The sequence below is a fragment of the Diplotaxodon limnothrissa genome, linkage group LG22, assembly GCF_057381915.1.
Source record: "Diplotaxodon limnothrissa isolate DT_005_m linkage group LG22, D_limnothrissa_male_GT1.1, whole genome shotgun sequence".
Taxonomy (NCBI): domain Eukaryota; kingdom Metazoa; phylum Chordata; class Actinopteri; order Cichliformes; family Cichlidae; genus Diplotaxodon; species Diplotaxodon limnothrissa.
Window position 1 is genome coordinate 23,741,372 of NC_140616.1, and position 24,386 is coordinate 23,765,757.

Sequence of the window (24,386 nt, forward strand, 5' to 3'; positions counted from 1 at the left end):
CTTGCCATAATAGGAATGGACATGGCGGGCTTATGCATGTTTTACCAAAATATGACAAACTTAAACAACACAGCAGTGTGTATGTGCCTTGACACTTAAGGTATAAGCCTATGCATTTCTTTTGGTGAGATTTCCTGTCCTCGTAGTAAAAAAAACCTGAGGGTGGAGCTTGCCTCAGTAGCGTCCCTGGAGTGGAGTGTCTGCAGGCAGAAAGATAGATATGGAGTATTCAAACAGTGGAGGCAATATACATTATGACCACTTACCATTATTACTCGGTTGGAGCAATAAAAATCTATGAATAATTTAAGAGTTGTGAGTGCTTCTTCTAAAGCTTTTGAATGAAGAGACCTTTATGTTTATTTTAGCTTGTGTTGTCATTTGGTCAAAATTGTTATTAAATTTTAGATTATTATTGTGTTATTATATTATTGTTCTCCAAGATGCAGTACCTTTACTCCTTATTCCACTGCTGCAATGCATACAAGGGCTTTTTTCTTAGCATGGAGACTGTATAAAAACATATATAGCTACTGTCATAGCATCCATTGGTTACTGATACCATACACTGGTACTGTTGTAAAAGGCCCTGAGATAATCTTTTTGGCTAGTCTCATCTGATCTCATCAAATGTGTCCAGCCAGTTGTGGATCTGATTGCCAAATTAATACTATGTGATGGTGCCAGATTCTCAATCACTTGTATACCATATTTATTGTCGTATGTCTGTGAAGGTTCTCAGTCATCCAGGTCATTGTAGTCAAAGGAGCTTACAAAGAAAAGCGTCTGGAGTTCTTTAAGTTGCTTGAAGATGTTTCACCTCTCGGATGAGTATTTATTGTCCCTTTTCTTCTCATGGTTACCATAATTTACTAAATGCACATCAGGTAGTCTTTAGTAAGGTTTATAACTGAACCTTTAACGCATTAGCAAAGTGTTTACTCAGGCCGTTGGTCACAGTAGCAGAAGGATAACTTATTTCCAACAAACATCTATACAACCACATTAACCAGAGGAGTTTTCACTAGTGAGTATTGGAGTAGCCTTCAAAATATGTCAAGTCAAGTTGGCTTTATTGTCACTTCAACCATATACAGTAAGTACACAGTGAAGCGAAACAACGTTCCTCCAGGACCAAGGTGCTACATGCAACATAAATTTACAACATAAATTAACAGAAAACACTAAACTAGCTAACTAAGAGGCCTGGTTAGCTGGCTAGCAAAGACAAGACAGACTGACCTAACATAAATTACAACATAAATTAACTAATGATAAATGATAAATAAATAAATTAATGTCAATGCATCCATCCATCCATTTTCTCCTCCACTGACAGCACTTGCAGGCCAGCAAAGATGAGATCCTGAAATCACCAACGAGGAAGACTTTAGCCATTTGGATACCCCTAGAATTTATTTAAAAATTACGAACAGAATCTGTGACAAAAGTCAACCCTGGAAAATTTAGACACCCACTTGGATTGAGTTCAACTGATTGCCAGCAATGTGGACTAAGCTCTCACTCTGGTTGTATGGGATTTGTAACAAAGGGTCAGCTATCTCATTCCTCCTGAGCACCTCCAACAGGTACCACATGAGGGAAATGTTGGAATGCCTTCTCCAAGTCCACAAAGCACATGTAGACTGATTGGGGAAACTCCCACAAACCCTATATAGAGCTGATCCAATCTTCCGAAAGAATGAAACCGGCATTGTTCCTCCTGAATCTTAGGTTCAACCAATGGATGGGTTTTCCTCTCCAGTGCCTGGTTGTAGACCTTCACAGACAGGCTGATTCATCCACCTCAAGGGCTCTGCCACCAAGGAGCTCTTCAATTACCTAAGTGACCTCACCACTGGTGATAGGCGAATCATTGCCCAGATTCTTTCTTCCTTCACTCAAGATGGCTGCCTCTGCCTAAGCCTGGTTCTGCCAGAGGGTTTCTTCTGTTGAAAGGGAGTTTTTCCTTCCCACTCTTGCCAAAGTGCTTGTTCGTATGGGGTCATCTGATTGTGAAGGTTTTCTCTGTTCTCTCTGTATTATTGTAAGAGATTAACCTTACAGTATAAGTCTTGAGGCACTATACAGAGTGAGCAGAGCATCGCTTTTGCTTCAAGGTGGACCAAAAATCTTGTTCTGTGACCTCACTGAATTCTTCCCACACCCATGTTTTTGCTTCAACTACTTCCGGAGCCACACTTCTCTTGGGCTGCCGCTACCTTTCAGCTGTCTCAGGAGTCCCACAGGCTAAACAAGCCCGACAGAACTCCTTAGAGCGATGGATCCCTTCATCTCCCGTGTCCTCCATCTGGTTCAGGGATTACCACCATGGCAGGTAGCAACCACCTTGAAGCTCCAACTCCATGTCAATACCTCAACAATACAGGTGCAAAAGGACAATGAAGTCCACAGGTGGGACACCCTCCAGTACACCTGGAAGAGAAAATGTCCAAAATGTTCTCTTCTTCTTTTGATTATGCATGTTTACAGCAGAGCCATAGTAATAGGCTTGTTTCTGCTAGTTTCATTTAGATTGTAAATAATCTAAATGAAAGACTGAGCAAATATCAGTTTAGCCAACAACTGAAGGCAAAACAGGCATCGTACTGCAGGGTTTGAAAACACCAAACTAGTATTAATCAGTACTGCAACATAACAAACGTGATTCCTAATCAAAAGATAAGAATTTGACATAGTCAGTTTTTTTGTATCGTTTCAGGTAAACATGTTCTTTACCAAATAATAATTGACATGCCAGTAAAACGGTTTTAAATTAAAAAGACACAGGAAGTGGAGAGAAGGAAAGAGAGAATGAGAAGGAGCAAAAGGTTTTCAAAGAGAGTTCCTAGTTTTTGGCTCTTGTGGTGAGCTGTGTGTAATTTTTGCAGCTTCCTCTTCTAACCCCCCTGCAAACAGGAGTAGCGCAAGAGGGAGGGAGAAAGTAAAAGAGGGAAGGGTGGTTGACTGATTATGTGCTCAAGAGGTGTGTGTGGTGAGGTACACAGCTCTCTCTCTCTACTGCTTTAAGAGCTTTACCGCTTCAGCCAACATCCTGAAGCAGGCCTCTCTTCACTCCTCTCCCCTCTCTCATCCAGACCAATGTATGGACTCCAGGAGCTTGAGTAGACGGCAGTGAGGAAAGCAACTTTTCAAAAGAGAGATAAACGGTGGGAGGGAAGTCTGCTGTTGGCTTCCTGGGCTGAGCTGCATGTGCTGGCTGGCCGGGAGTTGGAGTTACAATAGGAAACAATTGCCTTTTTTCCTGTGTGTGTGTGTTTTTGTATCCACCCCTCACAAAGAACAGCTGGACTACGAACTGGACTGGAGAAAGACTTCTGGATGCAGCAGCAAAGTGGAGGATCAGCCAAAAGAGGACAAGTGAAAGTGATAAAACAGAGGCTGGAGCAGCAGGAGTTGGACTGAGAATACAGGAAGAAGACAGAGGCAGAGCATTCAGGGACAGAAAAATATAGAAAGGGCAAAAGGAGAAATTGAGCTCACTCCCTTGCCAGTTCTCCCAGGTGTGGTGGAACCTTCTTCCATCTCTCTTCTCCCATCCCTTTACCTCTCTTGACCCTGACATGGGCCGCCTGCTGGCCCTGACCTTCACCTACCTGGCCTATGTGCTGGCCATCGCGATTGCCTCAGAGCGCCAGCAGCACCGTGTGCAGCACGGCCCCTGCAGCTACACTTTCATCCTCCCTGAGGTGGAACACTGCCATCCCTTAAAGGACTTCCAGGTCACAAATATCCTGCAAAGGGACTCCCCACCTGAGGCCGAGCCCGATACAAGCCAAACCAAGGAGAGCAAGGCCCAAAAGGAGAGGCCTTCCTGGCAAGAGAGGAAGCTGCAGAGTCTGGAGAGTGCCATGGAGAATAACACTCAGTGGCTGCAGAAGGTAAGGTTTCTGAACTGTTGACTAAGGCGACCACTTCCTCCTGCCATACCGTGTTCTTCTTGTCTTTTTTTGCAATGTCGCTTTCAGCTCGCAGATCTTCAAACTAAATGCTGTAGAAGCACCGGATGTCCACAGAGTGCTCCATCCGATAACATCTGTTGACAAGCCCTCATTATTGATAAGTTCACTGCTTAGCTGGGATTTCCTGGATGCTTGCTGTATGGATATCTGGCTCCATGACAATACCTAGTGTATGAGTGTGTGTCTGAATTTAAGACCACTGGGATGTCAGAACTCCCTGTTGCATGCAAGTGGAAGAAGAATGGATAAAAAAAAAGTTTTATAATATCATGCCAAATATGTCTCACATGGTTAAACCTTCTAAATGAGTGTTTTCGCCCCCACGAGCAACAAGTATACAAAACTTCTACTCTTGACTCATGTTTTAGTGGATTTATGAGCCAAAGTCAACTCAAATGCTCTCTGTACCAAACCCAATGTACATAAAAACAGTATCATCCTTTCTCAGTAAGATGGTGTTGGACACATTTTGTCCTCATTGGATTGTTAGCCTTTGTAGCTCCGGTTGACTCAGATTATGACTGAGTAAAATGAAATGATGTAATGTAAAATGGCTTCACAGTGGAGTTTCCATTCCTAAGGTTATCTGGGCAGGGAATCAGTGTTGGGCCATTGTTTTGGACAGACTGACTGAGTGACTGACAGGTCACCCCTCTCCACCCATCTGTCTATTCTCGTCTCCATCTCCGCCAGTATATTTATGGTATGCGTTAATCCCCAGTTTGATTATAAGAATTTGTGTTGGGTGTTTAGACTGGCCGACTGAGTGCAAACACATATCTGAGGATATGAAAATGTGGTTTTGTGAATGCCAAAATGTTTCCTCCGTTGCTGTCACTTCACCCTTCCCACCATATACACTCATTTTTAATTCTTTCCTTTCCCTCCTGACAATTCTTTTCCATCCAACTTTGTCATTTCTATCCGCATCTCTGATGTGATGAATGTGTCTCATCGATCATGAGCTCTCAAAACCTTCTCCCATTCTGCTCACGTTCACCTGAAATGGAATCGAAACACACACATAAAAGCACACACTGATATACCCCTGTGTATTCGCTCTGCGTGATACTCCATCTATGAACTGGAGTCACGCCTTCCATAGGAAGCATCTCGTGGGGTCATATTATAAATATATACGTGTGTGTTTGAAATATGGAAAAAGGAAGAAAAAAACACTTTGTCCTCACGCATATCGTTTACAAAGCTCGAGCTGAACTGTAGAATTTAAATCTTCACATGCTGCTCTCATCTTGGACTCATCTTGGACTCTAACTTTCCACTTTCTCCACCAGAGATGTGATATAAGCGGCTATAAACAAAAAGCAGTAAAACAGTCCCACAACATGTACAGAAAAGCCTCTGCTGACACACATCGCGCTCCGTTGCCAACATCCTCCACATAACGTCTGGAATGAAACTAAACGATCCAACATTTCAACAAGTAACCCCCAGCAGACTAAACTGATGCATAAATGATCAAACTGTAGGTGGGATTTCAACAAAAACACAGCATTACTCTAGAGAGACCTTTCTTTTCAATTGCACAAGGGTACGCTGAACTTTGACCCCAGATGGCAAAGCTTTTTCAGCACCTTGTGAGGCTCATTAAGCCTATCTGCATTCTGCAGGTTTTGGAGGAACGTGGTGGTATGGATCTGGAAGAGCTTCAGGCACATGTATGAGTGTGTGTCGGTGTTTCTGTGAAACCTACGATCTCCCTCAAAGCTCCCCTGGGATGCTACGACCCTTACTGTGAGCTTTCTACCAAAACCCTATGAAAGAAAACACACACCCACGCATACAGATTTAGGAGCACACACACACACATACTAATCCACCATGTTCCACAGAGTAAACTCTGAGTGAAGTCCAACAGGACTGTATTAATGCTCCAGATTCCTCCTGGTGTTTCCAAGAAGAAACTGGTGTTTGTTTTCTTTTGGAACAACCCCCAACATAGTATGTTTCAGAGGCTGTGGTTATTATGCTAATGCAGAAATATTGCACAGATCAAGGTAGCTAGCTGACCACTGGTGACCTGATATTTTGGCTGCTCAATATTTCATTAAACCAAAGTATTTCTACCACATTACTTACATCACTCGATTGGGCTCCATTAACTTTCATAGACTTACACACATTTTTCCTTCGTAAGTGGTCTGATTCTGACTGCTGAATTATTAAATCTTAAGTGCTCATCTCAATTACAAAGACACAGTTTCACTTATGCTGCAGTTTTGTTTAGTTGAGTTTTTCTTTTTCTTTACCACAGTCTGTGGGTGTCTTGGCAGTCCTCACAGCAATAAATAAAGTGACACCGAGACAAGAATAAAATTCTGCCCTCATGCTACTGGCTGTGTTGGTGCTTTGAGCTAAATTGTAATGTCAGGACCCCAGCTGTCCGATTTATCCAGTAATAGATCCAGACATTGCAGTCAAAACTACAAAGGTTAGTGTTGTCATGGTGTTAAAGGACAATTCAGGGTATCTCCGAAGTTACTGGGATGCATTTTTGGACTTTCTAAAAATATACCTATCCCTAAAAAAATATTGCATTAGCTAACATCTGGTAGCATGCTTCTGTTCTTGGTACCAGACCCATCATTAGAAAAACATAAATACGAGCATAAGATGGAGAGATGAACATCACCCTGCAGCAGATAATAATGCAGATATCAGTGACAACAGATACACCACAGGTTAAGCGAAACACAGGATGAAGGGTGGAGCTGATGTAGAGGTGGGTTGCAAAGTGGCTTGGAGTTGTCCCGCAGCTGGAGATAAACAGATCTGCTGGGACCTCAGTTGAACTAATGCTGTTTAACATTGCTGCCAGTCCATCTATTAACTACTAAGATGTGAATAACATGATGAAAAATCAAAAAGTCTGGATTCATCAGGTGGGTGTGTCTGTTTTTTTCCTGACAAGCAGGAACTGCCAACCCCAGGTGAAAAACAAAATCAGCAGCCACATTGATTTATATTCTTTGTCGTTGCCCTGTTCAACCTACAGAACATGGTGTCAACCAGAGGCAAATCTTTTAACAGACTTTGCTGCTGTGAAAACAGGTCGCAGTGTGAAATGCATCTAGAGTTTTTTGTACACTGCACAGCTTAAACAGACTCTCTGTCTCTTCCATTGCATAGAGGTGGTGGCAGAAAAAATCTGTATGATTAAAGAGCAAGTCACAAAAGTTTCACACAGAAGTTTCTCTAGATTTCTGCTTTTGCACTGTCAAATCACTATTTCCATTCTCGCAGTCGTACCCATCCTGTTGCGCCTCCGTCTATCATGGTCATTTGCCAAAACAACGTGCACACATGTTTCCCCTCCCTTCTGCAATTGTAACCAAGAACAAGCGCGTCCATTTGCTCAGTAATTAAGATATCAGGGAAGTCCTATGATTTTCTCAGCACCGATCCCTTCTCTCTTTCGTATATACACAATAAAACGGAATTATGTTACATCCCAAAAGCAATTTATCTGGCTGCATAGTGCAGCGAGCGACAGCAACAGCGAGCGAGCATTTGGCAGAAGGGGGATGGAGTACATCAAGACTTCTGAATTGAGCTCTGGAAGAAAGGATGTAATAGGAACACTTTGGACAGGCAGGCCGATAGCAGCCCTGAATGCATAAGGCTGATTACGATGCAGGGATCTTTGGTTCTTCTTTGGAGTCTGCTTTAATCCGCTTGGTAATCTCTTCATAACCTTCATTATGAACGGATTTCCCCCCCCCGCAGTCTCAGTTGTCCTAAAATAGTAAAATATGAGGGAGGGATTTACAGAGAAAGATTGAAGGGAGACACTTTAAAAGAATGGGAAAGTTCAAGAGACAAAGAGAAAGATTACTAGCAAGCAAACAGTTTGAGTGCAGATTCATCTCTATTATCCCACTTAAGTTAGTATTTTTTAAACTTAATAGAAAGAATTATAATGACCCCATTCCTCCACATATTTTTTTAGGCGAAGAAACAAACAAGCAAACAAATAAACCACCAAACAAACAATTGTCTGGTTTGAATTTCCTTCGATTTTTGTGGATAGCCACTCATTAGCTGGATAATTTTGAGTGCTTTCTCCTCAGAGACTTAATTTTCCACTTGTGTGGTTTAATGAGTACAGTCTGATCTTTTCTCCCCAGAAAAATCATAAATATTAATGTTCTCGAGTTCGATATTCTACTCTGCTTTATTGCAAAAGGCACAGGCCATTGCCCGTTAAACGTCAAACAAAACTGTATCATTCACAGTAGAAAAAGTGAAATTGGACTTCCTGATGCCGTTTTCTCAAACAGACCACATTAATAAGAAAATCTATTTATTGGAACAAGATGGATGTCATCCTATTTTTACTCCCGGTGTAACATATGATGGGTTTTAGCCAATGCTTCTCTCTCGGTGCTTGTGATTGATTACAGAGTTTAGGTGACTATCCCTGAAGTCCTGCTCATGAATATCTTGATGTCAAACTCCCAGTATATGCTTTCGCTTCTCTTTCTGCATACCCACTGAAATGCCTATATATTCCATCATTTTATGAATGTTAGGTGATTGGCCTGAGGTAAACCTGTAGATGGATGGATAGATGAGTGGAAATACACTGCAAATGCCCCGGGGATACTAAATTCTGTGACTCCATCACAGTGTCTGAAAAGATTGAGGTAAAAAAAAAAGGGCACACGACTTCAAGGTTCAGTCTTTCATACTGCATCAATGTCCTAGTGAATACATAAAGCACATTGCCTGCTAAAATCAAGCAGCAATCCCTTGGGGCTGAAAAATGAATTGTCAAAAAACTGCAGTTCCCCTAGTGGCCATTTGAGGCCAGCTTCAAGTAAATCAGTAAGCCCTCATAGACCTTTGTGTTAAAATGCTCAACTTTAGCCACTAAAATAACCTTTTACAGCCTGGCAGTAAATACAGTGCTCATCTGAACACAGATCCTGCCCCAGGGCCGTACAGCTATCTATTTCCTTATGCGGTCGATCATTATCTCTCTACTATTAATAACACAAAGAAGTGAAAGATTTCTTCCAAATCTCTCAACAAAGTCATCCACTAGTGTCCTGCACTCCTCCTCCTGCTCATCACTTAATGACTTAGAGTTGTACTGAAAGTCTGAGGTGTACAAGATGAACAGGAATGGAGACAGCAGCAGAAGTGATCCTTCTTACTATTTAGATGGGAGTAAACCCTCTGCAGTATGTGGATGATTGTATTTAGATTTGTTCTGTATGTAACTGTGGAAGGCCAAGAGAAGTTATTCCATGCATTTTCAATAGGACCAAAACTAGTCTCTCCAGTACTTCTGTTGCATACAATATGAGAGCAACTGCTCGATAGTCTTTATGCTCTGATAGTGTTGACGTCTCTGGTGCAGGAACCAGACAGGATGTTTGCTATCTACTCCTTCTTCAAAATGGCGTCATAAATGGCGTTAGGATCACAGACACAAGGCAAGCACCAGGAGGAGGCCAGGAGTCTTAGTTAAGTAGGGGGAGGAAGGGGAAGAAGAGGAGAAAGGAAAAAAAAATCAGTAAAGGTAGTGAGTGTGTGTGGAGGGCTGTGAACTAAACCTGCAAATGAGGTAAAAAGGTTTACCTCATTTGCCCTCTCCAGGTTGCTCACTGGTTGTCTGTCTGTCACCTTAAAACCAGTGATTTGTTTTTCATTCTTCTCATTCTGCTCAACTTTAACCTCCAGCTTCCTCCTGTAGGAATCCTTGCATTTCCTCAGCTTCACTGTTAGGTCCCTCTGAACTCTCCTCAGTTCCTTCCCGTCCCCACGTTTAAAGTCTTTCTTATTATTATTCAGGAGCCTTTTCAGGCTACTAGTGATCTGAGGATTATTGTTCGCAACTGCATGGATTGGATTTTTGCAAGGCCTACATTAAGTGTTGTGACTGTTGATTGACCGATGTGCCATACACACAGCTTCCTATGCTATTTACTGACCACAGCTGCCAACAAAGGCAGCTGTAGCTGGTAGTCAACTACTGTCTGAGAGTCTTCACCTCTGTCGTTTCCAATCACTTTGCTCACAACTTAGCACTCGACTCCCTCTGGTCTAAATGTGGTGGTTCTGACTCCATAAAATTAAAATGCTAATACTGAGGCTTCACAATTTCCACAAACGAATGGGTGACTTCATGGTGGCCACCTCCATCCTTCATATGCAGTGCATGGATAAAATCTGATTATTACCAACACAGAATGAGAAAATTATCAGCCTGTTCTCCCCACAGCTGGAGAACTTCATCAACGAGAATGTGCGCTCCGGGGTGGAGGAAATAAAGAGAACTGCGGTACACACCCAGACAGCTGCCATGCTCGAGATGGGAACCAACCTCCTCAGCCAATCAGCAGAGCAGACTCGTAAACTGACAGATGTTGAGACCCAGGTAAGCCTATCAGCAAAGACCAGAGCGAACCTATTTGCAGCCAGTCCAAATGAAAAACTGTGGGGGCCACACCCATGCAAAAACAAATGATGTCACTTGGGAAACGCTCGGTGAACAGCTAATTAAATGTAAATCAGATGTAACCCGCTGAGAAGCCATGCCCAAAGGTGGCGGGAAATGCTCTAAAACAGCTGGTATTTGGTCCTGCAGGCTCTTGATTGACACAGTGAGTCGAGCTTTGCGTCTGACAACAAGCCAATTAAAACACAAAGCTTGGTAGCACAACACAGATGTGTCTTCAATTATGCCACAGATTTTGTTATTACAGACCAGGCTGTTTTTGGTCCCGTTGCTTTCTTTCTCTCTTATCAAAGCTTATATAAAATTTGCAACCTGTGCAAATAATCCGAGCAGCTTTGTTCAAGTTTTTGTTTTAACCGCGACTTCAAAACATGTCACAGGTGCACATGAGATCATCCTTGCTTAAGTTTTGATTATAAGATCAAAGAAGGCAATTTCACGAGCTTTGTGATGGACAGTTTATCCCCAAGGGTCCTTTTTATGAATTCCCGGCGAGCGCCCTTTATTTTTCCACTCCACATCTCTCACCGTTCTCATTCAATCTTCTTTAATGTGTGATAGATTTTTTTTCTTGCTTATTGTTTTTTTATCAATCTATAGGTGTTAAACCAGACAAGCCGCCTGGAGATTCAGCTACTTGAGTACTCACTCTTCACTAACCGGCTGGAGAAACATATACTTCTGCAGACTCAAGAGATCTCTCGCCTCAGTGATAAAAACAGGTGAGAACACATACACACACACACTTCTCAAAAGACATTAGAGCACATTTTAGAGCACTTGAAAATGCTTCATCAGTAAAACCCTCCCTAAAACTCTACGTGCGATAATGAGTTTTTCTTTGATTTTTTTAAAAATCTGTCTGTAAGACTTGGTTCGTGCTATTTTCCTCATCGGTTTTTCCTTTGCTAATGAAATAAGATGAAACATAAAAAAGCAAATACTCCTTTGAAAAAGAATGCTTTCTCAGGAAAAGGCCACTTCATGGGTATTTTGAAAGGGAGACTATAAAAGCCCCGCAGAGATTAATGCACTGTATATGCACATGCATAAACTGGCCCTTCCCATACTGCAACTGCAAAGAAATATGTTGAATGAGCTCATCAATTGTGAACTAGAGGGCAATTAGACATAATGCGCATTGTATAAGCGTGTGTGTTTGTGTGTGTTTGCTAGTAAATGGGCAGTGCAGTTAGGAGGGGTTTCCCTTTCTTCTCTCTAGGAACACAGGGTCAAGTAAAGGCCAGGAGGTTAAGGGCTGGGCTCTGGGTGGATTGAAAGGGAGCCAGTTTTCTTTCTTTCTTTCTATCCGCTTGTTTATCATTCCATCCATCTCTACCAAGTGTGACCAACAGAGAACACAGTCCTCCAGCGTTCTAGCACCTGTTACACATCTGGCCCCGCTCGACCCCCCGTTCTGCCCTTCGGCCCTCATCTTTCAAGACGGTGACGCAGATCGGACGTGTAGATAAATGAATCTGTCTTGACAAGGGTAAACTCCATGACAGGGTGCATGAAATTAGAAATGTAATAGCAGATTTGCGGAGAGGCAGCTGTGGAATGAAAGGGAAATAAGGGCTCCACTAGTTGGATGAGGCTACTGCTGCTGAGCATTAAGGGCATGGGGCCAGTTTTTGAACTGCTGCCAAGCTAAGAAGGGGCAGAGAGGCATGTTTGCTTTCATAGGCATTATATGTGAACTAGTATTGGCAGGAAGTACAGCACACTGCAGCAAGACTAGTACCAGTGTATATTTTAGAATAATAATAGTAAATAGCAGAATATCATAACCAGAACAGTATAATTGCCCAGGTCGCACAAGAAATGTTCCGTCAACTTACACAATCATTGAAACATTGCTGTGCTGCCTTTATGCCATGCTTTGCACTGTGATTGAAGCAAAGCGCCCATAATGGAGAACAATTTCTCATCGAGTGTTTTCCCACAAAGCAAAAAAATAAAATGGAAGTGAGTGAAAAGAAAAAAAAAAGTGGTTTCGATTGATCCAGCTTTCTTTCCCGGCCACATACTGAGCTGCTGCCTAAAGTGGGAGATTGAAGATCCATCTGCGTGTTCACGGAGCTCAGAAGTAGCTTGTTCAATCTAGGTGGCTGGATTGTTTCAATAAATAACTGCTGCAGACTCATTAGTCAAAGCCATAAAGATCAAGCTGCAGGGATTTATGGTGCTCGTTTGGACGTGGGGGTGTGCCACTTGTGTGGCGCGCGCGCGCACACACACACGCACACACACACACACGCAATCAGGTTGTTACCTCATTGCTATGATCGAGCAGCTTAGCATGCAGGCCATCTGCGAGTGCTGCTGTGGTACAGGTGTTTATATGATGTTAGCCCAATGAGACTGTGGAGCTGATGTCTATTAGTCATCCTTGTATAAATGTGCAAGTTTGTGCAGTCTCCACTGTGAAAGGTAAATGCTGAATGGATGGATTCTGCACCCCCCCCCCCCCCCCCCCCCACACACACACACACACACGCTTTTAATCTTCATCCTCCAAACAATATGCATTTAACAATGGTGTTAGTGCTGCTTCAGATGTATTTTTCATTAATTTTTTCCTCTCTTTTCAAGAATGCTCTATAAAGTAGAAAAATTCACTTTCTCTTTCTTTGCTTTGACAGTTTTCTGGAACAAAGGCTCTTAACCTTGGAGGGTCGGTATGGGAGGGAGCTAAAAGGTCTGCAGAGCGAGAAGCAGCAGCTTCAAGAGCTTCTCGAGAGGCAGAGCCAACTGGTCAGTCAGCTTCAGCACGAACTGGGCAGCTCTTCTCTTAACAGCACCTTACTACAGAGACAGCAGGCCATGCTCACAGATACTGTGCAGCAGCTGCTCGCTGTGGCCAATCACTGCAATGGTAAGCCTTAGTAAGTTTACTGTGCAAATGGCACTATAAATATCAATTTCTAAACAAATATAGCCAAAGGCAGCTTGTAATTAACATCTGAGACATGCTATATATGTACATGCTTACACTGCAGACACAAAAGGCTTAAAGCAGAGTGTAAAGCTTCGAGAGAACTCACATATGGGGTTGGGATTTGTGTGCAAAACCCGTAAGGTTGCCATCTGTAAACACATGTTTGCATGTTTCTTCAGAAATCTCCAATATGCCCAAGGAGGAGCCGCTTAGTTTCAGGGACTGTGCAGAGATCCTGCGATCTGGAGTGAAAGAAAGTGGAATATATAGCATACGCCTCCACAACTCCACACAGACTGTCAAGGTAGTAAGACTTTAAAGGCCACTGGCCTTTTCTTGCAAATATCACCTAACCGACTCTGACATGAAACTTTCTTTTGGTCTGTGTGTCTCACACAATTTAACACTAGAGTTATTTTAACTTGGATTAATTTTATAGTTTTTTTCCCCAACCCAGAGTCATTATTTTGAGCTGCAATAAATACAGGGAGAAAAAACAAAACTAGTCTGATGTCATGGTAATATACTAGGGATTTGGTGTAGAGGTGATGGAGATGTCATGTTGTGTTACAGAGAGCTAAAATAATAAGCAACAGGAGCATTATGCCCTGCAGGCTTTATGGTGAGCGAGAGTGCACTGCAGAATGCAAAGTCAGAAAAGCCTAAGAGGTACCTCTACTGATCTCAAGTAACTAGCCCTTGGTAAGTCAACCATGACATCCACCAGCAGGCTATTCATATTCTGAGTCACATCTAGCATTCTGGGGATCTTAACTCTCAAAGCCTTACAGGGCAAAAAAGACAGGCTGAAGCAGTGTTGTTTTATTCATTATTTTCAGTCTAGTTAGCTGTTGGCACCAACTCCTACTGCCTCTGCCCCCCTCCCCCACCCCCTGTTCTTCCTCTTTATTTCCTGTGGGCAAGGCAGCCAGGTGTTAGGCACTGGTGCCATGTGTTTCCTGCCAACTGGGGCCAGTGTACATTTCCACTGATACAAGTTAGTACTCGTGAAATCATTGCTGCTTTCAATCTACGCCATCTAATTCAAGTTGCAATGTGGCTGGCAAGCTGGGTGGCTGCATAAAAGTGGGGCACATACAAATTGCCCTATTTTCAAAGCCGAAAGCCAGCTTTCTCTACAGACAAAAGGAATACAAGAATACATGTTTAATGCATAAACTGGATATATGAGGCAGATTTAGCGGGCCATCCATTAGGCTCTGTGAATGATGATAATGATTACAAAACCACATAGTTAAGGGTCTGTTTTTTTCTTCTTTTCTTCCTTTTTTGTGTCTCTTTTCTGTATGTTTTTGAGAACTCCATTCGTAGAAAGTCCCTTTATCACATTGACCATAAAGTCATTATTTTTTTTTTCTTGAAAATCCTAATGACCCTTGAGCTTCCAGTGCTTTATTGTAATGGATTTGGCCCTGGCATGCCTTTCTTGGCCAATAACAAGTCTATTTGGAGTATTAAATATAAATCTGGTCTAAATCAGAGTAACAACCACATTTGGGAAATGACTTAAATTGAGAATTCTATTTCAAGACCCTGTTTTTGTATTCGGTGTGATGCCTTTAAGGTCAGAACATTGGCCTAATGTGCCAGAGTATAATCACACAACACTGCTGGTCTGCTGTGTATTTCAGGGTAAATGAAATTCTCGGAACCATCTGAACACTTTAATTTCTTACTAAAAAAAATTAACCTGCATTGTGGATGCTTATATGCCGTGACCAGTTCTCCCTCAACTGATCTGCCCCTCCCTGAGCCTGGTTCTTTGGGAGCTTTCTTCCTGTTAACGGGGAGTTTTTTTTTCCTTCCCACGGTTACCAAGTGCTTGCTCAAAGAGAGTTCCCTGATTGCTGAGGCTTTCTGAGTTGTTATGATATACAGCACATTGTGGCCACTCTTGTTGTAATTTGGTGCTATATAAATAAAACTGAATTGAGGTTTGGTTGGTTGAAGACATTCAAGCAACTATTGGTTGTATCCACATTCCAGAGTGTAAGATTGTTTCTGAAACACAACTGTCGCTGACAACATTTATAATTTGAGGAGACAACATTTTATAGATATTCAAACATAGTGCCAAAGAACACTAGTCCAACACTGCTTTGAGGTATGGTGAGTACAAGCGTTCAATTAAAATGAATCACTGAAGTATCTAATCTTACCACCCATGGGAGAAATTCATTTAGCACACCTGAAGGAGGCTGGAAGAGGTCCAATTAAATACCTCAGATATCTAAAGTAAGTCCCTGGACAAGTTTAGATTTCAAGATCTGTCACGAGACAAACAAGTAAAATGAATTCATATTAGTTTGTCCAAAAATCCATGGAAAAACCTGCGGCCAAGCAAGAAAGAAAGCAGACTGTGTAACCAGAAACGCAGAAGCCTCGTCCTCAGCTGCTACACAAGGGATAAGAGAACATGGTGAGGTGAAGTTTTTTCTTTCCCACCTGGGTTGTATCATTGTGACAACCTTAGACGCAGAGTTCCCGAGGTTTCCGAGGCATGCTTTAAATAACAGAAAGGCTGCGGTGTGTTTTATTTCTTCATGTCAATTCTTCACTTAGTGTAGACAGCTTTGGTTCCTTAAGAAGTGACATTTTCAGATTAATCCCTCTTTAAGGATACATAGACTCAGGAAAGATTAGACGTCAGTCTCAGATGGTTTAAAATGGGAAACATAGGGAATACTCAATGTCTGACATATGTTCATCATTTGTATCATTTGTATGATACTTCATAGACTATTGAGATGTTTTAGAACATTTTTTTTCATTTTTGAATATAAAATAAATACTTTTTGTATGTCATTAAATTAAATACTTATTTGCAAAGTAAATCTGCTGCAGGACTTCCTGCATTTTAGACTCTTTTAGTTGATTGTTTCGAATTTACAGCATCAGACTTCTTTCTTTTCATTCAGTCTTAATGCCATTTGAAAAAAAACATCTCCAATGGATCTGCTCTGCACCAACTTAATGCCAACCAACAATCAGTGACAAGCTGGTTAACAAAGCCAAGCAGTTAGCTGATAAAAAGGCAGAGAGCCCTCACAGCAGCTGGTGGGGAATACAGGATCGGCATTCACCAGGTGGCTTGAAGCAGGAGTCCAAATGAATGTTTTGCCTCTTCTGAATAGAGAACAATCACTGTGGCAAATGCTCTATGTTCTGTATCAGCTGCAGTTGCTCTGATGCTTCTTTAGTTGGATAAAAACGTATTGATGCACGCACAAACTTGAAGGGGACTTAATGTGGTGGTTCTTGGACTACCAAGAACAGGTCTTCTTTAAAGACAGCTTCAGATGTACTTCTTGTAGACACTCACCCCTAATGAATAATAGCTTGTTTTAGCTGTTTTCTATTTACAGGTGTTTTGTGATATGAAGACCAGAGGCGGGGGTTGGACGGTGATTCAGCACAGAAGAAACGGTTCCGTCGACTTCCATCGTGGGTGGAGGGATTACAAAACGGTGGGTTCCCCAGCCAGATGGCAGGGCCACTTTTAAGCTCAGGTCTTATGGTATCAGTATTGCAGGACTGGACAGGAGGTTTCAATAACTTTCCACGGGTGCTTTGACACAGAGAGGTGAGGGAAAGCAGCTCGCCTGTGATCCCGGGTGACCTGCGCTTGTTGTATTTGGCCGCCCTTATGTTCTCCACAGCCCCCCCATGTTATTGCACCTGCTCTCACTCCCTGTCCCAGCCATACTCCCACACATCCACATAAACAAAAATGCACAAACACACACACACTCACGTGTCACGCAGCACTATTATTTGCATCCATCCTCAGATTCCCCTAAGCCTTCCTGTGCAGGGATATGAGTGCGTTGATGAAAGAAACCGAATTTCCAAATGCAAAGACCACCCTAAAACAAACTGGATACAATACAATTGCGCTTGAGAGACTGTGAAGTTGCTCCAGCGCTTTGGCTGGGAATCGAGCATGTTTTAGCACCTTTGGCTTTCATTTTGCTTGGAATTTAAATAATGCTCTTTTTTTCTGATTCCATTTACAAAGTGTTGCACAACAAAAAAAAAAAGCCAGTGCTTGTAAAGCTTTTACAGACAAAACAAATTTGGGATTTTTGACTGAATGGAAGAGCAATTTTTCTTTCACCTATGCCAAGAAATCAATTGTCATTGCTCGGTTTGGAAATTAAATGCATAGCGGAGTGTGACTGCAAACAGAGAGAGTGGGAGAAAGAGGGGAACAAAAAACGCCTTAAAAACTATTGAAGGACAATATTTTTACAAGTGGATGATAAATATTTGGCTCCAGCTGTGGCGTGGGAGGACAGGGGCCCCTGTAGATGCCAGATAACGTATGAACCATAATGCTTCACTTGCCCTGGTCCACACACAGTATTCTCAAAGAGGTTGTCTCAGAGTTCATCGAATTTTGCACCCAGACGTGCTGGAAAGATAATAAATGTTCCACAGCTCTTTATTTGAAAAAAAAAAAAAAAAAAAAAAAACACAGCAAAAAGCAAGTTTGACAGGGAAACAAGGTAACTTATATTTAAGACATAAACATTTTTTTTTAAAGCCAGTCGTGTAGCATAACCCAGTCAGTTATGTAGCACCACAAAAGTGAGACCGATGTGTCACGAAAGGACGGGATGTGCCAAGCGCTGACCCTGGGAATTCAATGGACCTGGCCGAGTTGCACCGAGCTGTTTCCACCTCCTCGAAACAGTCCTCGGTGTGTGTGTGTGTTTGTTTGGGGTTTTTTTGCAAAGAGCACACGAGGGGGGCAGCAAGTCAGACACAGGAACTGCATTGAACATTGAACAGTGGTCAATAAAAAAGAAATTACCTGTGCAGACCAAATGCCTCACTTCTGAAGTGCTCCCATTTTGGGCTGAAGCCCAACAGGAGATGGCTCAGAATCGCATGGCAGATGTAGCACGACAGACCCACGCCCGGTGTTTTCTCATGGTGACACACAGATGGTATCTGACAAAACTGGGCTTTTCTGCAAGCCATTTCATTCCCCCATATTTAGCAGTTTGTGCTCAGTTACAGACTATTATTTGTATTATTTCTTCTTAGCACTATCGCTCACTATTTCCTTACTTTTGTTTAATCCTCTTTACTCCTTATGGAATATAGGACTTAGACAGTTTGTCTCCACATCACATCCTGTGCTCTCTGAAAGTTATTTTGGCGATTGGGTCAGCAGCTTTCAGTTTATCCATGAAAGATTGCCTCCATATCTGCTTGGGGCATCCTCTTCTTTGCTTTCCTTGGGCTTAATTGTGCCACTGAGGATTTAAGGAAAAGGCAATTGCTATTTAGAAAAGTGAAATAACTGACTATAGTTTATACAGTACAGTGAATACTAAAATTACTGTAACCATCAGATTTAAAAGTAACGTTTGTAATGAGCAATGTCGCCTTGATGTTTCTGGAGGTCACTTGATTTTGGTAGTACTACCCGAATCTTCACTGGACAAACTGGCCGTGTTAGACTGCCTATGAAGCTCTTAAGGTGCACCTCTGTATCCTCACAGGTCTTCTAGCCCATGCCAAAGGACTTTAATGAGTACGCTGTGAGTTTCCTCTGTTTTAATTTTTCAGGAAACTCTGCTAAGGATAGTGAGTTCCAGCACAAACAGATATTTGGTGGTTTTAAGGGACACAGGGTTCTCTAGAAACTCTATTTGTTTGCTTTGACTGACTCTTAGCTGCACGTTAGTGGCCATGCAGAGAAGACCTGCAGCTGTTTCTGGTTGTGGTAGGTGTTTCTCTTCACCTTTAACAATGATTATGTCAGTAGTTATGTCAGTGGCTATTAAGCTAACTATTTATTTGTTAGGATTTTTTCCCACTGTGTGTTTAAGCTGAGTCAGTTTTCTGGCCTGTTTTCTTGATTCAATATGTGTTTATATCAGTTTGGGTCAGTGTAGACAGAGTTTGTTTGTATTTTTTGGATTGTTTTTTTTTTGTTTAAGCGGTTAATGTGCTGTCTTACTTTATGATCAAGCCTAGATCTGTTTATTTTAACTTCGTTTATGGGCACAGACATCATTATTTGACTTTTTGTATGATGGTTTTCTTGTTCTTCGTGCCTGACCGGCTGGGTCTCTCACATTACACCAGTAAAATAATGAGAGAAGAAATGGCTGCTAAGCCTATAAATGCACAGAGATCTCAGTGTGAGGTAGCTGATATCAGTCTGCATTATTTATGAATTCCAGCTATTATTCACTTTTTGCCATTGCTAACTGTTGCACAACTTCTACATTGTACAGTGCTGGGAAATGAAGTGCAGTTAGCTAATGCTAAATTGTTAATGCTATAGAGAGTAGGGCTGATTCTTATATATCGCTTTCCAACTGTCCTCGAGCACTTAAAGCACTTTATACCTGTCTCATTCACACACACAGACACACACACGCTCACCTGTGCCTTAGTTCTTTTTATCTATATTGACACACTCCCATAATGAACACATCAGGAGAAAGTCAGGGTTTAGTATCAAGTATCATTTAGCATGTAGACTGCGAAGCAGCCAGGGATCGAACTACCAACCAGTGTTATATTTTAGGCAGTGGAGTGTGTTTGTGTGTGAAGGTTTTGTATAATTTATTGCTGTTTATCAATAATACTAAAAATATTGTTATTGTCCAGGTCTAAAGTTCAAACAAACAGCCTACAAACTCACAAAGCCAACTGTTATTTTAATTTGTATTTTACATTTGCTTGTGGAGATTTTGTGCTTTGGGATTTTGAAGTAAATTAACATGTCAGCTGACCGGTCTTTAGCTTTGGGAGTTGAGTATTTCACTTCCTTTATTCAGTCTTAGCCCATCAGAATGATATGTTTCACTTCTTAAATTGAGGTCCATTTTCATATTAACTCTGAACATACTTGGCAGGCTGCTGATAAAAGCATCCCCCCCTTGTTAGGATATTTTCCTTTTTCTATTGTGTCTTTTTCTTTGTGTCTAATCCAGGGTTTTGGAGAGTCGTCTGGGGAACACTGGCTGGGGAATGATATCATCCACGAGCTGACCAGCTCCCAGGATTACAGTCTGCATGTCCAGCTAAGAGACAGAGAGGGGAATGAAGCCTATTCGCATTATGACCACTTCTACATAGACGGAGAGGACAAAAACTACAGGTAACCAAAAAGCATGAACTGTAACTTGTGTTTCTTTAGCTTGCAGCAATGCTTTTCTTGTCTTATTGAATGACTTGGTAATTAGTACATGATTGGGCAAGACTTGACAACATGCCCACTTAAAACACCCACACTCTGATCGAAAATTTAATTATTTCTTTTTCCCACTTTTGAATCGGCTCTTAATGAAGGTGTTTTATTTCAGAAGTCAGTGTAAGTGCTATATTAAGAGCTGTCTGTTGTGAACACTATAATGGCGGTACAGTGACACCTCTTCAGCTGTCACCTTTGATGCGGGCGCGGGACTCTCGGATTAGAAGCCGTTATCAACGGTTAAAATTTGTCTCTATGTTTTCATTTTTCTGGGTTTTTTTTTTTTAAATCTGCGACCGCTGAAGTGGAGGCAGCAATTGGACTGTTTCTAAAAGAATGTCATTCAAAATGATGAGCCAAGTGGAGGGCAAGCGGGCACTTTTAGTTTGCCTCTATTTTTCTTTTCCCATCAATGCACCTGCTGTTTCCCCCTGAAAATCCCCAAAGGGAGCCACATCCACTAGAGTATAACAGGAACACTAAGCAATACCTGCTCGCAGCCAGAAACTGACAACTCACACAAAGCCCTTTGGTAACCCAGCAATCACTAACAAGATTATGTGTGTGTGTGGGGGAGTCGGGGTGGGGTGAGGTGTGAGAATGCCGAAGCCATGTAGCTTCTAAAACAGACAGAAATGTAATATGAGGTTAGATTAGATAGAAATTCACAGGAATTTGCCCTTGTTTGGGGAACGTTTATGGAGATTGATGCTCTGAGAGATGACAAATCATAATCACATGTGGAGGTATGCTTCCAAGACGCCTAATAGGGCAGCAAAATTGCATTTGCCTGAGTTTCATCCCCATAATTAGCGTGATGAAACGCAGCCTTTCAACATTTAGCTGTAGGCTACACTGTGTGAGTTGAAGCACCTGAGTGCATATAACCACGTTCTGTCTAACCAGTTCAATGTGCATCAGATTCAGCTAGCACCCCGAAGAAGCTGGGTTGTTTTTTTTATTGCAACTCCCCAGCTGGAACTGTGGTGCTATGCAGCTCGTCAGCCAGAGCAGTTCTCATCCTCGGTGCATTCGGTGCACTCCCCAGAGCTGCATCAAGGTCTTCACCTAAAACTCAGTAACAAGATTCATACATTAATCATCGATATGACAGACCACCTTTCCCTTCGAGGAAGCCAAGAATAGCTGCACTTATAGCAGGGAAAGTAGTCGACATTCTTTTAGCGTAACTGTATCTCTGTCATTAAGCCATACAATAACAATATAAAAGACAGTCACCTTGAAAAGGGTTAGCCTGTGGTCTGTGGTATTGGTATAATAGCTGAGGGAAAAGAGAAAAAATAAAACACATCTGGAAGTCATGGCTAATGCAAATGTTTTTCGGGGGTGCTGGAGGAGCTGACACCTTCTGTAGGCCACTCTTTCCAGTAGCATATTCTGTAAGCTTGCTGTTGCCATTCTGACTAATTTGATTGGTCCTAATTTGCATCACATCATTGAATTAGCATGAAAAAACCCATCCTCATGCATGGCTGAACCTTTCCCCACATCTTGACTGGTCGTGACAGACGGCTTAACCTGGTTCTGCTCACGGATCAGTTGGGTTCTCTCTGTATTGTTGCACCACTATACCTCACAATATAAAATTTAAGATGAGTATTGTTGGGGAACAAAAAAAAAGTAATTAAATTTGATTGAAATTCTGTTAATGAACTCTGTGCTGTTCTAGCTTTTTTCCTGCCCCCCAGCACCAGCACCATTATCTCCTTCACCCCCCCTTCGTCTCACGATGTGTTGTCCTGCCCTGCGGTGAACTTACAAATTCAAGAGGAGGATTCTTCACTTAGTCCTCACAGACAGCGTGCCCCAGGCTACATGGGAGGAGGAGAGGGGGGTCACATAACTCAGGGGAGAGTGTGGCACTAACTAGACAAAATGACAGGGCAGAGGAGATGCCAAACAGCGAGACTGACCTTGTCTGCTCTCTTTAAAGCAGTCGTGATGTGCGCGCACACACACACTCTCACACACAGATGCGGAATCAGACGCAGAAACGCACACACACCCAATTGCCGGGCTGGTGTATGAAAATAATTGAGCGAATCAATTTAAGTTGGATAGAGATTTCTTACAGGCGCCGCTGCTTCACAAAGCACAGCATGGAAGAAAAATAATGAGAACTTCTTTAGGTTACTTTTTATACTGATGTTGAGACAACAATGGGGTAACAATAGGAATGCTGGAGTCGTACTGTACATATGATAAAAAGGATATGATATTATATTGTGGTATATAACTTTACATATTTCTATTCATCTGTTTCTTTTTGTTTTATCTTTGTAAAATAATAAATTGACAAATTTTATTTGAATTTAATGATGAGCTCGACAGGCTTTCATCCAAAAATACACCCCTCTTACAGAGTTTCTTAATAAGAAGAAGGAACGGTGAAAGAGAGGAACATCGGATTGTGCCCTCTTTAGGAAGCGGTTTACTAAAACCAAATTGTAAAGTCAGATATTGCCAGAAGCTGTGAAGAATCAAAGTTCGACAAAGGAAAAGTGAACAGTAAGAAGCCAATTCGTCAACCTCATCCTGTTGGTATCCTGTGGTATTATTGAAATACAGACAAACTGGGTTAGTAAACACAACTGTGCCGTGTTCAGTTTAGCAGAACACGATTGGATTACTTTAGAGATACTGAGCTTCAGCCAGTTTGGGGGCAGTTTCCACTCACTGTCATTTGCAGCATCCAACAAGTTGCCCAACATGGCTTTAAATAATGAATAGGAGCGCCTGCAGCTGAGCTTTTTTGCTGAATTTCTATATTCATTTTTTTTTCCTCTCTAGCCTTCATGCCGAGGGCTTCAGCGGCACAGCTGGACGAACCAGCAGCCTCTCCCACGCTGGAAGCCAGTTCAGCACCAAGGACAGAGACAATGACCGCTGCACCTGCAAGTGTGCGCAGCTCGCGTCAGGAGGTAACGTTGCATCAGTCACCTGCTGTCGCTCAACCCACATCATCTCAATCTGTCTCTCCTCATAACCCGTCTTGTAAAGAAAAAAAAAAAAACGATATCCACTCCCTTGTAAATGTCCTGAAGTGCATTTCATTTCCCTTCTGCGCCAGTATAAAGTTACTGCTGACTTACAGCTGTACATTTGGGTGTTACATTTCATGAGCTTGCATTCAATTAATTCTGACTTTTACCTTGAACTTTTTGCCACACTTCCTCTTCTGCAGGATGGTGGTTTGACGCTTGTGGTCCGTCCAACCTGAACGGCATATATTACCCTGCCTCCTCCAGCGTGGTTCGCTACAATAGTATTAAGTGGTACTACTGGAAGGGTCCAAATGTGATCGCTACCATGACAACCATGATGGTTCGCCCAGCTAATTTCTGATGATGTTGGCATGTACTTGCCACCGGATTGTGAAGTGAATGTCATCACCGTTAAACAGAAATATACAATATCCAAGAAAATGTGTATTTTTGGGAAGACACTCAAAGAAGGCTTTCGGTGATTTCAGCTTGTGGACATTTTGGAGGGGTGCTTTAGCAATCGCCTGGGGACATATATTCAGACTCACCGCAAATGACTGTGAATTCCTGAGTGAGGAAATCCACGAACCGGAACTATTCACAAAGGTACTCGGGCTATATTTTAATAAGGATTGTTCAGCTGTGAGAGGAAGGAGACAGAGTATGAGCTTGGCTACAGACAAAAGAAAAAAAAGAAGAAATAACACATCACTTTATGCAGTTTAAAAAC

At 42.1% G+C, this 24,386-nt stretch overlaps 1 protein-coding gene across 1 annotated transcript; it reads left to right on the top strand.

Annotated features, from left to right (window-relative positions):
* The first annotated feature begins 3,584 nt into the window (after positions 1 to 3,584).
* On the top strand, positions 3,585 to 24,017 carry angpt2b (angiopoietin 2b). Its single transcript, XM_085346047.1, has 9 exons — positions 3,585 to 3,902; positions 10,234 to 10,389; positions 11,071 to 11,192; positions 13,116 to 13,348; positions 13,591 to 13,715; positions 16,798 to 16,899; positions 20,392 to 20,558; positions 23,463 to 23,593; positions 23,857 to 24,017. The coding sequence occupies exons 1-9, from the start codon at positions 3,585 to 3,587 to the stop codon at positions 24,015 to 24,017; spliced, it is 1,515 nt and encodes a 504-aa protein (XP_085202173.1).
* Positions 24,018 to 24,386: the final 369 nt, after the last annotated feature.